Genomic DNA, 13886 nt, shown 5'->3' with positions numbered 1-13886 from the left:
CCATATATACAAAGATTAATGTCCTGTGTCCACATTTCAATTGCACCATACAATGTCTAGAGAAGACAGATGCTAAAGAAATGAGATGATATTATACTAAGAAGTACTCAGTATAATTAGAAGTTGTGGTTGAAAAAGAGCCAGAGGCATTGTTAATGTCTAATATGAATTTGGTTTATTTTTCAGACATGGAGATGACTTGATTGTGACTCCATTTGCTCAGGTAAGCACAACTTTCATGAGAATTTTATCCGTGATTTGATTTCTTAGAAACCTAGAAGTAAAATTTGAGGCTCAAACTGAGATGGGAGAAAATGGAGAAGTAATTATTTGTTTTTAAATATGGATTTGATTTGGTGGCTAGTTCAGATAATTAAAAGGAACCAGAAAAGGAACCTAGCAATGGCATTTATCTACATCTTAAGACTTTTAATTAATCTTTTTTGTGTAAACCAAGATACTGGAGGCCCATTTCCTCAAATTGATTGGTGTGGAAATTTCTTCCACCAATGTAGATGGATGCCTCTTCCAAAATCTGTCATCTTAAAGAGTTGCTGAAGGGTATAGTAAAAAGTTACATCACTTGTCTATGGTCATATAGCTAGTACAAAAGGTAGGATGTGAATTTATCTTATTCAAAAACCCATTCTCCATCTATTCACTAGACCATGCTATACTTCTCTCCATCTCTGTTTTTCTCTGTCTCTCTCTCTGTATTTATGTATATATATATATATATATATACAAACACACACAAATATATGAAGATATTTACATATATATATTTAAAACCAGAATAATCCAGATCCATTAAATTGACCTAAAATTGTCTAAAAATGAATGTGGAAATATATTTATAAGAATTGTATATGTTTAATTGGATTGCTTGCTGTTTTGTGGAGGGCAGAGAAGAAAAGGGAGAAAAAATTGAAATATAAGGTTTTGCAAAGGTGAATGTTGAACACTATTTTTATATGTATTTGGAAAAAAATAAAATATTGTTTAAAAGAATTTTAAAATTTCAAGGAGTCTGAAAAATAAAATTGTCTAAAAAAATCATGTGAGGTTTTTCTAACACAAGATAGTGTTTAATGACATGTTCACTTAAGACCCCCTCCCCCCCAAAAAAGAGGGATGATAGACTGGTTGAGGATACTGGTTAATGATAATCATGAATAATCCTGGAATACAAGTCATCCATTTCTTAAGGCATTAAAGAGAGAATAAAACACACTGATTTCAAGTGGTTTTTAATCTTTACTGGTTTGTGGCATAACTTGTAGGAGATCAGCACTTCATCTAGAATCATCTCAACAACTATAAGTAGAAAGGATCTTAGAGATTAATTCATGAGAAAACTCATGACCAAGGATATAGTAGTAAACCTGTGCCTTGAATCCAGGTCTGTTGAATTCCTGTTACTTACTCTTTCAACCACACCAGGCAGAATCTGATAAGTATTTGACTTAACTAAAAGCTTCATTTCTAGTTTGAAAATAAAGCAACTTATTATGCTAATCCTTCAGAAATTATTATTATTCAACCCAAAAGCTTTGTTCCTCAAAAAGTCCCAAGATGTCATTCATACAGTTTCATAAATTTTGAGCTGGAGAAATAGATTTAGAGACCATCAAATTTGTGTCCTCCTTTTACATAAGAGGTTTAGTAACTTGTTCAGGTCTTACAACTAGTAAGTATTTGAGGTGAGATTTGAATCTAAATCTTTCTCTCTTTAAATTCAGTGCCCAACGCGCTACCCTATGTTGCCTCTTTTGTCCTTAATTATTTCTAATTAAGTCCCCAAATATCTCAGATTAGAGGAAAAATATGTGGTACCTTCTGTTTCCCTATGATGCTCAAGTATATTTTAAATCTGGTATAAAATCAATATTAATATGGTTGGAGAATCTTTTTGAAGGCCTGTATAGGACTATGTTTCACTATTGAAAAGAAAGTTCAAAGTTTTGTGATTTGATAACACCACTATTTGGTCATGTCCTAAATTTATAGTGATTTTTAGACAATGTTCTCTCCTCCATTTATTACGTCTTTGATAGTCAAGCTTTCAGGGTATAGGGTGGGAAGGGTAAAAAAAGCTAATAGGATCAGGCATGGAAGTATGAAGAAATATATAAATCTTCAATTATGATCATTCCATTTTCATTGTACTCAGATAGTGAAGCTAACTTATGTTAAATGATAAAAAGATAATTAAGTATACCAAAAAACTATTAAGACTATCAATATGAGTATTCCCTCAAATGTTGCATATCAAAACTGACACCATCTCATCTTGAATATTTCTTGTTCCCATGCTTCCCATAAATCCTCCATAGATGATTCATCCATCTTAATAGAAATCCCCTTTCAACATTCTCTGAGGTAGTAGTAAAAACCTTGATTTGTTCATTTAATTTTCTTGCTCTTTTCATATGGCCAAACCTGTTCTCCAATACTTTCTGACAATCAGCAAATAAAAGGATAAATTATTAAAATGGAGGATGAGATAATTTAAAAAAAAAGTTCACTCTTTGAATCTAAGATAATGAACACATAAGCTTAGAATGTACAAATAAAGCAAATCTGACTCTACTTCTTAGTCAATCAACAAATACTAATTAAGGGCTTATTATATTCCAGACACTGTGCTAAAGGATGGGGATACAAAAAAAAAAAATAGTCAAAAACTAGTCCTTGCTCTTAAGGAACTCACAGTCAATGGAAGAGACAGTGAGCTAATTTGAATTTTATTTTTAGTTAACAAGTATTTTGCCTTCCCACCTCTCTTTATTGGAGAAAAACAAAGAGAAAGAAAAACTAAACTCTTATAACAGGTATGCATAATCAAGCAAAACACATTTCTCTCATAAAGAGTGCCACGTCCAATAAGGAATGCCTCATTGTTCTCTGAGACCATCAGGTAAGTAACATGTTAGATGTGGCTCCCAGTTGTGGTTAGCATGTATACAGATAAAACAGATATAATTCTAGCTGTGATCTTATAGTTTGAGGTTAGCTGGTGTTTATAAAGTGCCTGAGTCACTAGACACTTTTACCAAGAGTGATTAATTGAAATCCTTCTACCTTCAAGGAACTTTCAGACCAGTACTAAATATGGTAGTCACGCAAACAAGTTATTTGCTTCTATATTAATGGACATTTCCCAGTTAGTTTTGGCCACATCTAAACTAACTGAATTTGTGAATGTTAGAAAAACTATCCAATCGTAGGTAAGTTATTCAAAGATTTCTAGTCTCTGAGCCAGGTAACAGAAATTCTCCACCATTATCTCTCATATTATCATCTTGCTTACTATTCATTGTAAAGAAATCACAGACAAGAATCTTTTAAATCCATCTTATATTTATTTTCTTGCTGAAAAGTCCCATTTGTAAAATACATTTGCTTTATAGTCATCAAGCTTAGGTATATCATCAAATGTGTTCCTTTTCTAAATTTTTTCTGAACATATGAAGAATAATAAAATCAGTGTTAGAAGAACGTATGAAGCCATGTAGATCCACATGAAGCCTATAAAACTCTCATATGAAGAAACTAGATTAAAATGTAATTTAAAAATATTTAATAAAATATATAAAAATATATTTCAACACAGATATTCTGTGTGTTTGTGTTTGTGTGTGTGTGTGTTTTAAGACAGCATTTCTATTTGAATTTAGTACCCTTGATCAAGCAAGATATAAATGTGAGGTAGTATTATCATCATTATTTCTGGAGAGGACCAAAGTATATGCCATAAACACTCCAGGTAGATGAAGACACAGATTGTAGAGTTTTGGTAGTAATTTGGAGATTCAGTACGAAGCAGTTGTTAGAATGCTAGACTTGAAGTTTAGGAAAACAATTTAAATCCTATATGTAACATTTACTTAGCTGTGTGATCATAGGCAAGTTACTTAATCACTTTTGGCCTTATTATTCTCTTTTTTTAAAATGGTGATAATATGTCTAGTAGCTACACCACAGAGTTGTGTATTAAGGCATATATGTAAGTACTATGTATTTATTATTATCCAACTCTTTAAACTGCAGTCAAGGTCAGGAAAAACTTTCCAATGTTTAAACAAAATTCCTTCTTTCTTCCCTTCTTTGTTTCTCTAAGTATCTCCCTTTGAAACTCAAAATCAACTTAAACCTTAGAAAAATTGACAATATCCCATCAAATATTTAGCTGATTCCTTTTTTGAAATATTCTCCTGTTGCTACTGATAGAGACCTTTCAGCAGGTAATTCCCCGGGCAGGAGAATCTAAGTGTCATTCTGAGAAATCCTACAGCTATGCTACTTACTTTGAAATTGGCATTTTCCCTTCAGAAGTATGATGGTAAGTTGGCTGGGCATCAGGGAGAAGCCCCCGGGAGACACAAAGCTGATGAAAATGCAAGAAAAGCCTCTTTGTACTTGGCAACCCTTGGTCTCAGCAGTCCTGTTGTTACAGTCTGACTATCTTGTATTTATTTTTCATTTCAAATAATAAAACTCTTTGGGGAACCATGAAGCTAATAAATAAATAAATAAATAAAATCAAAACCACAAACACTCCTCAGTTCTTTAGAGTTCCTATCTGGGAATTTGCAATGTCAAATGAAACTGAGCTTTTGATCAAGGAAGGTGGAAGGGACATATACACACTTTTTAAAATTAATGCAAAGCCCTTAAATTATTTAATGAAAGAAGACTTAAACATATAGGATTTTTTTTGGGACATCCTTTGAATTCATTGGTGTAGGGAATTCCCAGGAAAGGAACCTTCTTCTGTTAATAGACGTCTATGTTTATCATTGTTTTTATTTTATTTTATCATCATTGTTTTTAAACTGTTGCCTGGTGCATTGAGAATGTAAGAATTGTGTAAATGGTCATAGAGCTAGTTTGTTTCAGAGACAGAACTTGGAAAATAGAATATAGATAATCGACCAAATAACTCTGCCCTGTGCATTGTTGGCATAAGAGTTTTGAGAACTTCACAGAAAAATTTTGGCATTAATTAAAATAGTGTAATATAGCCAAAACAAACAAAGAAACAATTAGTTGCCACCTTATGCTTCCAATTAAATAGAAGTATCCAAGGCATCTAGATGACTCCATAGTGCTCAGAATATGAAGCCTGAAGTAAAAAAAAACCTCATTTTCTTGAATTCAAATCTGATGTCAGCTACTTACTAGCTGGGTGACTTTGGGCAGATCATTCAACCCCATTTGAGTCAATTCCCTCATCTATAAAATGAGCTGGCAAGGGAAATGGCCAACAACAACAGTATCTTTGCCAAGAAAACTGTAAAAAGGGATTATGAAGAGTCAAATACAACTGAAAATGACTAAACTGAAGCCAGATAGATCATGAAAGAAGACCCTAACAAGAATCAGCCTGTTTCTGACCATAGGCACTTTAGGATAATGGAAAATGCAGTGAGTCTGCAATCAGAGAATCTGTCTTCAAATCTTAATGAGACTGTGTGATCACTAAGGTCCTTTCTAGCTCTAAGAGCTGTGATGTTTACTGAAGTCGTGACTTACATTTTTAAGGTTTTAAGATATATTAATAATTCAGTTAAAGTAGAATAATAGAATTATCAATTTACAAAGTAAAATAATGTTATAGGCTATTGAGTCTGATTTCATCAATTAAAAGATGAGGAATATGAACCATAGAGAGCTTAAATGGTTTGACCAGTGTCTCCTAGGACATTAATGTCTTGTAAAGGATATAAACTCAGGCCCTTCTTACTCTTAATTTCAGTGCTTATCCAAGGATATCTTTCCTCCCAATACCTAAGTCTCCTAAATAACTTTCTCATATGTATCTATGTAATAGAATTTGTTCCTAATCAAAGAGATGTCCTCCCCTTAAGAATTAACACTATTTCTACATTTTGCATTTGTTTGAGGATATGAAAGGAAATTAACTCTTTCAAAAAGAATCCTTGGCTTCCCCAATCCATTTCTATTATGTTTACAATGTGTGATTGGAAGCCATCTAGTGGCAGAGAATTGAAATTGTCCAAAAAGTACATGTACAAAGTTTCTGATAACTCATTTCTTTAAGTAGGTCCTGAAATGTTAGATTTAGAGGTGGAAAGAATCTTGGGAGTGACCCAGCTTCAGACTACTAACTTTAGTGAGGGGGAAACAGAGATTGAGAGTTTATGTATCTTGCCCAAGACCATACATGTAATTGGTCATGGGACATTTCTAAGGTTACAGACAATAAGTTGTAAAGTTTTGATCTGAATCCTGCTTCTCTGATCCCAAATCTAATTTATCATTCTATATGTGTTTTTAAAATAAGAGCTGCAATGGCATAATTTTTCTTTATCAATATATTTTTAAAAATTTGCAGTCAGATTTCTATCATGTTCTTATTATTAATTTGCCTTTCTGAGTTAATCATTAAAATAATTGTATTTTTCATAATAATAACAAAAGGTGACATTCATATAGTACTTTAAAGTTTATATATCATTGTACCGATATGTCATTTAATCCTCAAAATTTCCTGGTGAGGTAGGTGCTATTCATAGTCCCATTTTATTGATTAAAAAAATCTTTGGAAGACAGATTAAGTGGCTTGCTTAGGTTCAGTCAGATGGTAAATATCTGTAGATGGAATTGTACCTAGACTTTCCTAATTTAAAACTCAATTTTTTAATCGATTGTGCCACTGGGATTTTAAAAAATATCTTAGAATTATTTAATTGTTCAGTGGAACCTGTCTGTTCTCTCTATCTTTTTTAAATAGGGAATTTATTTTAATTACTGTCATTACTAAAAAAAAAAAAAAAATTGCATCTAAAAAAGATTTTAAGTTGTATCTGTTAAATGGTTATAGTATTTAACGATTCCCGGTGGGAATGTGAGCCATCATAAGTAGAACCTCTATGACTCTGTGAGTATCTCTTTCCTACTGCGTTTGTCAACCTCCTTATTTTCAGGACATTGAAAACTCCTTGGAAAGGAGTGATGGAAAGAAAAGAGCTTTAATTTTTTTGACTTCATTTTCATTGAGGAAAAGTTGAGTGATCCCTTTTGGTGAGCAGCCATGAGGCACTTAAGGAAAATAGAGAGGAGAAGTTGTCATGTATATGCTCTAGGGATTCTTTCAAGAGGAAGGAAAGACCTTGTCTAGTCATAGGCAAAGGGCAAATGATTCCCAGCATCAGAAACTCAATGTTATTTGAAATAAACTACAGGAACCCAAATCTAGCTGGATTTTTTCCTATTCTTTCTCAAAAATAAGAGATATATAAGCAATCACTTGCCCTGGTCCAATGTCTACTCATGATGGATTCATTTGCAATCTTTTTCAAGTCTTGTCTTTTCTTCCCCCAACAGCATTTCTTGCATCCATTCCTTTTTGTCTACTCAAATAACTACCACTCAAGACCAAGACTTTATTACCTTTGGTCTGGACTATGGCAATAATCCTACTAATTGTTCTACCTAAATCAAGTTTCTTTCATGTCCAATACATTCTCCATTCAGATGCCAAAGGAATTTTCCTAAAGTGCAAATTTGACATCACTCCCATACTCAATAAATTCTAGCTACAAAGTACAATGCAAATGTGAAATCTTACTATTTTAGTATTTATCCAGTTGTAAGTTCCTTTAGCAAGTTATTTGCTAGTCAGCCATTATAACTATATCAAAACAATAATATTTGCCTAGAAAATGGATATATAGATTGGTATGTTGGTTATATTCTGAACTCTTCACTGGCATGTTTGATAAAATACATACTTTATACAGAATAACTTACAGGATTACTTTTACAACAGCAAAGGCTTCATATCCAAGAAGATTATTATCAATCAATTAACATTTATTAAACACCTATTATATACTAGGCACTGTGCTAAGTTCTAGGGGTAGAAAAAAGGTAAAACAGTCCTTGCTCTCAAGGATTCACAGTCTAATAGGAAGACAACATGCAAGTAACGATTTCCACGCAAGCCATTTACAAGATAAATTGTAAATTATCAATATGGGAAAGCACTAGAATTAAGAGTGGGAAAGGACAGGCTTCCTATGGAAGTTGAGATTTTAATTGGGATTTAAAGAAAGCCAGGCAGAGATGAGGCTGCATTTTGGGCATAGGTGATGGCCACTGAAAATGCATAGGGTCAGAACATGGAGTATCTTGTGCAATGAACAAGGAGGCCAGGATCACTAAATTGTAGAAAATGTGTGTGTGAAAACGTAAATTATAACAAGACTGGAATAATAGGGAGGGACCATGTTATGTAAGACTTTCAACATCAAGTGGAGAATTTTATATTTGATCTTGAAGGCAGAGAGGGAACCATGGGAATTAATTGAGCAAAAGGGGTGACGTAGTCAGATCTATACTTTGTCAGAAAGTGACTAATTATCTTAATTATCTCTTATAAGCTAAATTCTGAGAGTTGCAATATACCCATTTGTTCAATAAATAATATTTGCTAAGAATCTACCATATAGAAGACACTACTAAATCCTGGGGATATGAGGGGAAAATAGCAGGCCTTGCACTTAACAGAGCTTATAACTTCTTGAGGAGGATGACATGTGCAAAAATAAGCAAAATGCAAGGTAGGCTATAATGATAGAAGGAACAATTTACATAGAGTATCTTAGAAAGATTAGAGAAGGAAAATGATCATTTTCACTTGGGGATAAGTAGAGCCAGCAGGCTAGGATGAGGCTGGGGGTTAGAGAAAAGTGGAAAGCTCCATGGAAATGATGATGGTTAGATCTGTACATTGAAAAAACCATAAAGATTTCAGTAGGAACAGATGAAGATACATTTCAGGCTTAGAAAAATAGCCTGTCCAAATGTATAAAAATGGGAGAGGGCATATAAGGAATATAAATGTGTAAAAGGGAGAACAATGAAATGAGATTATGGAAAAGTGTTTGGGAGCCAGATTGTGGAAAATATTAAATGTCAGCTTTTAGAGTTGATTTTTTATTTTATAACCAATAGGAATGGAGCCACAAATAAGTTTCTGGAACAGAGGAGTAGCATGGACAGGACATATTTTAAGAGAATTATTTTGGCAACTGTTTAAAAACTATACTAGAAAGGGAAAGAGTGGAGGGATCACAGATGGTTAGGAGACTTTTATAGTGATTCAATTAAGAAGTTTAGAGAACTTGAACCAGATGCTAACAATGAAAGCAGAGAGGGTGAGGATGATGTTGCTAGAGTAGAAAGAGCTGGCCTGGAAATTGTTTTATAGGACTTGGGGTACAAGAAAGAGTTAAGTGTCAAAGATGACTCAAATTTCACTCAAGCCAACTTAACTACCATTAAAAAGAAAGTCGGTGATAGGGAAGATTTATATAAGAAGTTGATGAGTTCATTTGTCTGTATTTTGAGTTTGGGTATCCAGGTAGGACATCCAGGTGGAAATGCATAGGTAATTTCAGGAATTATAGCTTAGAGAGCAAGCAAGCCAGAGTTGGCAATATTTTGAATGTTAATCTAATTCTTGAAAGTATTCAAGTTAATCATGGCTATAGACACTTTTATGAACCTCTAACAATTCTTATAAAGGATAACTCTTTTGCAACACCATGCCCATGAAGTAATTCCTTAGCGACCTTGAAGAATTCATTCTCCTTTCAATAGAGTCTAAATCATATTTATACTCTTTCCCTGAATCATCATTAGTTAGTGTCTGAGCTGGGATCTGAGGCCATTTTCCTGAATCTGAAAATATGGGAGGAGGGGAAATGGAGCTATCCTGGAATCCTGGAAACTTATGTATCTTTCATACCATGATCAACAAATGATAAAGGAAAATATCAGTGTAAATTACTAATTGTTATTTTACTTTGATAGTACTACAACTAACACTGCTGTACCTTTTATGCTGAGAAGTTTTCTCTTTCTTCAATGCAAATCATTTAAAATACACTTTTCTGGGCTTAGTTCTAATGGAAATTGGGACATACAGAGGAAGGGCAGTGAAGTAGAATAAGAAAACTATCTGACACTTACTTCTCATTCCAGTGTGGCTCCAATCCCTTTATCCTCCTTCTAGTTCCACTCAAATGAAAAATTATGGGAAGGGATGTTGATCACTAGACCATCAATTTTTAATTAGAAGCCATTGAATTTCAATATTTTATTATATATTTACTTCTTGATTTTGAAGAGAAATAAAACCAAAGCTCAGAGAGGTTAAATAATTAAATTCTTGCCCTTGGTTGTGCATCTAGTGAGTGTCTGAGTTAAGATTCATTTTCCTGGCCATAGCTCTATCTGCTTGGCCATTCTATCTCTCATAGTCAAAGACAGTAACTTTTATTGGCATTGGTAGCAAGAATTATTGTTGTGTATGTATATTGGGAACCAAACAAGATGGTGGTCAACAAACCAGATGAAACCCCTCCATTTTTGAGCTAAGTGTGGGGGAAATGGTAGCACAGTGGATAGAGCACTAGGTTTAGAGTCAAAAAATTTCATATTTCTGAATTCAAAACTGGAATCAAACCCTTACTAGTTGTATTGACCCTTGGCAAGTCAAATGACTGGAATAAATCCAGTTTGCCTCAGGTTCCTTATATGTAAAATGAAATGGAAAAGGAAATGCTTCTGTATTTTTACCCAGAAAATCCCAAATAGGGTCATGAAGAGATGGACACAATTAAAAAATGACCAATTCCCAACTTCAAACAGAGAGTGGTAGTTTCAATGCTAAGAAACTCTGGTTCAATATTTGGCATGATTTAATCAATAGCAAAGTCACATTTGTCATTTTGAATTATACGGTACTGCTGGTACTAAAAATATGCAACTGTCTTTCTTTTTTGCAGGTCCTGGCCAGCCTGCGTACTGTACGGAATAACTTTGCTGCATTAACCAATTTACAAGACCGAGCACCTAGCAAGTAAGTTGTACTTCCCCCAATTCCCCACTGTACTTTTGAATGAATGTTTTCCTCATTTCCTTGAACCCAAGTTAGAAGATTAGATTTCATGGCATCATTCCATTATTAGCCAACTACTCAAATGAAGTCATATGACAACCATTCCATTTTCTATAAATACTTTGCAGTGATGGCTCCATGGCAGAAGTGGAATAATATGACCTCTGAACCCAGGGATTCCATCTGTCAGCAGTCACTTGGCCTGTTTGTCCTTTGCCCAGTTATTTAAACTCAGGGTAACTTTATATTTCTGACTTGCTATAAATTAACCATTAGTAATTGATCCTTTGAGCCCTCAAGTCAATTCAAAATCAGATGAGCAACATGCATGCAGTTTCTTTTTTTTAATTGTGATTTATATCATATTTTATATTTTATCATGAAATTGCAGGAGAAAGACTGCAGAAAGGCCTTTTAGAAATGATATTTTCTACTGACAATAAAATTCTTTAAAAGTGGAATCAATTTTTTAGGATCAAATGAAAAAATTAGTTTGTATGCCTGAGCTCAAGTTAATTTATATGATTAAAAGATCCATTTTTAAAATGACTTATTATGTAAAGATCAATAAACTAGGAAAAAAATAACAAATGGAAGGTTTTTAAGTTAAACATCTATCTTTAAAGATCTGCCTAAAAAAGGTGAATAGGAAATTAAAATGTTCATCAGATTTATAATTAAAGTTATTGTAGTTTCATGTTTGAGTTATTTCTTACTTCCTAAAGTAAGTATTCTAATGAGATAAACCACATTCTCTTAGAAAAAATGAAAATTAATCCTGACTATCAGAGTTTACAATTACATTCCTTTCTGTAACAGAGAAGTGAAGTCTTTGTAGTTGTCACCAGTGTTACTAGTAGCTTACTCCTCAAATGCCACGTACAGAGAAAAGATAGACAAAGAATATTTTGTGATTGTTAGATATTAGCCAACCAGTAATTAAAACATTATATGGAACTTGAAGGCCTGTGATGTATGATTTATATAATAATTATTAACACACATATACCATCCTTTGGAGGCCACTTAAAGGTTTGAAATCTGGGAAATCAGAGGGTTTCCTACCCATCCTTGTAAGCAAATGGAAAATTTAAGATTAGTGTACTGTCTGAAGCCTCACCATGATCAAGAAAGTAATAACTTCCCAATTTTGCTAAATGCTAATGTTTTATTGTTTTTTGAGTTATTTCAGTTATGCCCAACTCTTCATGACCCCATTAGGGATTTTTTTGGCAAAGATATTGGAGTGGGTGACCATTTCCTTCTCCAGCTCATTTTACAGATAAAGAAATTTTAGCAAAATTAAGTGACTTGCCTAGGGTCACAGAGTTATTAAGTGTCTGAGGCCAGATTTGAACTCAGGAAGATAAGGTACTTTATCAATTGCTCCATGCAAATATGATGTTAATTTTTTTTAAAAAATTCCATTTCAGAAACTCATATCACATAGTGTGGGAATTAAGAAATTTACAAATGCTTTTAGACTAGCTTCAATCATGTGGTTGAGGGAAAATCGTCATAGACAGGAAAATCTTGATTCAAGTTCAGTTATGTTTAGTAACTGTATAACCTTGGATAAATCCATTAACTTTTATGTATCTCACTTTCTTTATCCATAAAATAAGGAAGTTAGACAAGATCAGAGATTCTGAATCTATTTTGTTGTTGTTGTCTTGGTAGTATGATCCCTTTTAGCAGTGTAGTAACTGTGGACTCCTCAGAGTATTTTTAAATGAAAAAAAAAAAAATACAGAGGATTTTAAAAGAAAGTAACTATATTGAGATACAATCTTAAAAATTTTTTACAAACAAACAAAAACTAAGTTCATGGACCATGTTAAGAAACCTGGAACCAAACGATGTCTTAAGTTCCTTTCTGATTCTGAAATTTCATGAAAGCTTATCGTTAGACAAATGATAGATCTTCCAGCTGCGGAAACATGATGGCCCCTAGACTTTTTTCTTAAAAGATGTTTGAATACTTATATTCCATAAACCAGAAGTTTGGATGGTATTTCAGTTCCCATCTGTATTACAAGGACATAAAAATTTAAATACAGAGGTACAACTTCTGAGTCTGGGCCATAAACCTACAATGGACCTAAATCCCCTTGGATTAATTTTAAAATCAAGTTGGCTTCTAAGACAAATGAATATTTGCATTAGACTTTTTATGTCTTTCCATGAAAAGACCTCAACCTGTCTTAGAGCTGTTATCTAGATTGATAAGAAATCACAGACTCTCACACTGTCAGAGATGGATTGCCAGCTGCACCACATGGCAGAGTTTCCAAGTTGTTCTTGCCACCTGTTGGCCCAGAGAGGTTAACCATTAGCTGCGTCATTGGAATGTTTCAACTATACCCCTGGATTCCACAGACAGTGAGAACTGTGATGTTCTCCCTTGTCTCATCCAACTTCTGAGTATGCAGGAAGGAAGTCCAGGAAGCCTGAAGTGATAACATTAAATAGTACTAAGGTTAATTTTTTAGCTTTCTTTCTGTTATTTTCTTCATTCTTTCCTTGTCTTGGTAATAACAGTTTTTTATGCTTTAAAAAATTCTTTTCATGGAAGTCTGACTGTTGTCTGGTGTTGGGTTTCAGTATAAACTTGGATTAAGGGAGGTTTAAGTTAGATTTTGTTGTTATTGTTGTTTCCCAAAACTGCTTCCAAATAGAAATGAGTTTCACGTCATTTTCCAAAAAAGATATGTGACCATGATTCAAAAGATCAACTTAGGTGACATCCTGAAATGTTGAAATATCAGGTGATTAAGTACTCACATTCCCTATGGTCTCAGTTAGGAGTTTTATTTTAAAGAGAGAGCAGATAGCCAATAATTCCATTTTTTCCTACATATAAACTAATTATTCAAAATGTGTTTAGTTTAAAAACATGTATAGTCCTTTTCTTAGAGGAAACCATCTCTCTTTTTTTTTTTTTTTTGAC

General features: G+C 33.4%; 1 protein-coding gene across 3 annotated transcripts in view; it reads left to right on the top strand.

The window, feature by feature from the left end:
- Positions 1-13886, top strand: part of LOC127557716 (cAMP-specific 3',5'-cyclic phosphodiesterase 4D) — a 650198-nt gene that overhangs the window by 432639 nt on the left and 203673 nt on the right. For all 3 annotated transcript variants that reach the window (XM_051991033.1, XM_051991038.1, XM_051991028.1), the window contains exons 3-4: positions 187-223; positions 10824-10897. In XM_051991033.1, the coding sequence (XP_051846993.1) occupies positions 187-223; positions 10824-10897 (111 nt within the window). The remainder of the gene's footprint in view (positions 1-186; positions 224-10823; positions 10898-13886) is intronic.

Source organism: Antechinus flavipes, chromosome 1 (assembly GCF_016432865.1).
Source record: "Antechinus flavipes isolate AdamAnt ecotype Samford, QLD, Australia chromosome 1, AdamAnt_v2, whole genome shotgun sequence".
NCBI classification, from domain to species: Eukaryota; Metazoa; Chordata; class Mammalia; order Dasyuromorphia; family Dasyuridae; genus Antechinus; species Antechinus flavipes.
This window is presented reverse-complemented; position numbering and strand designations above follow the sequence as displayed.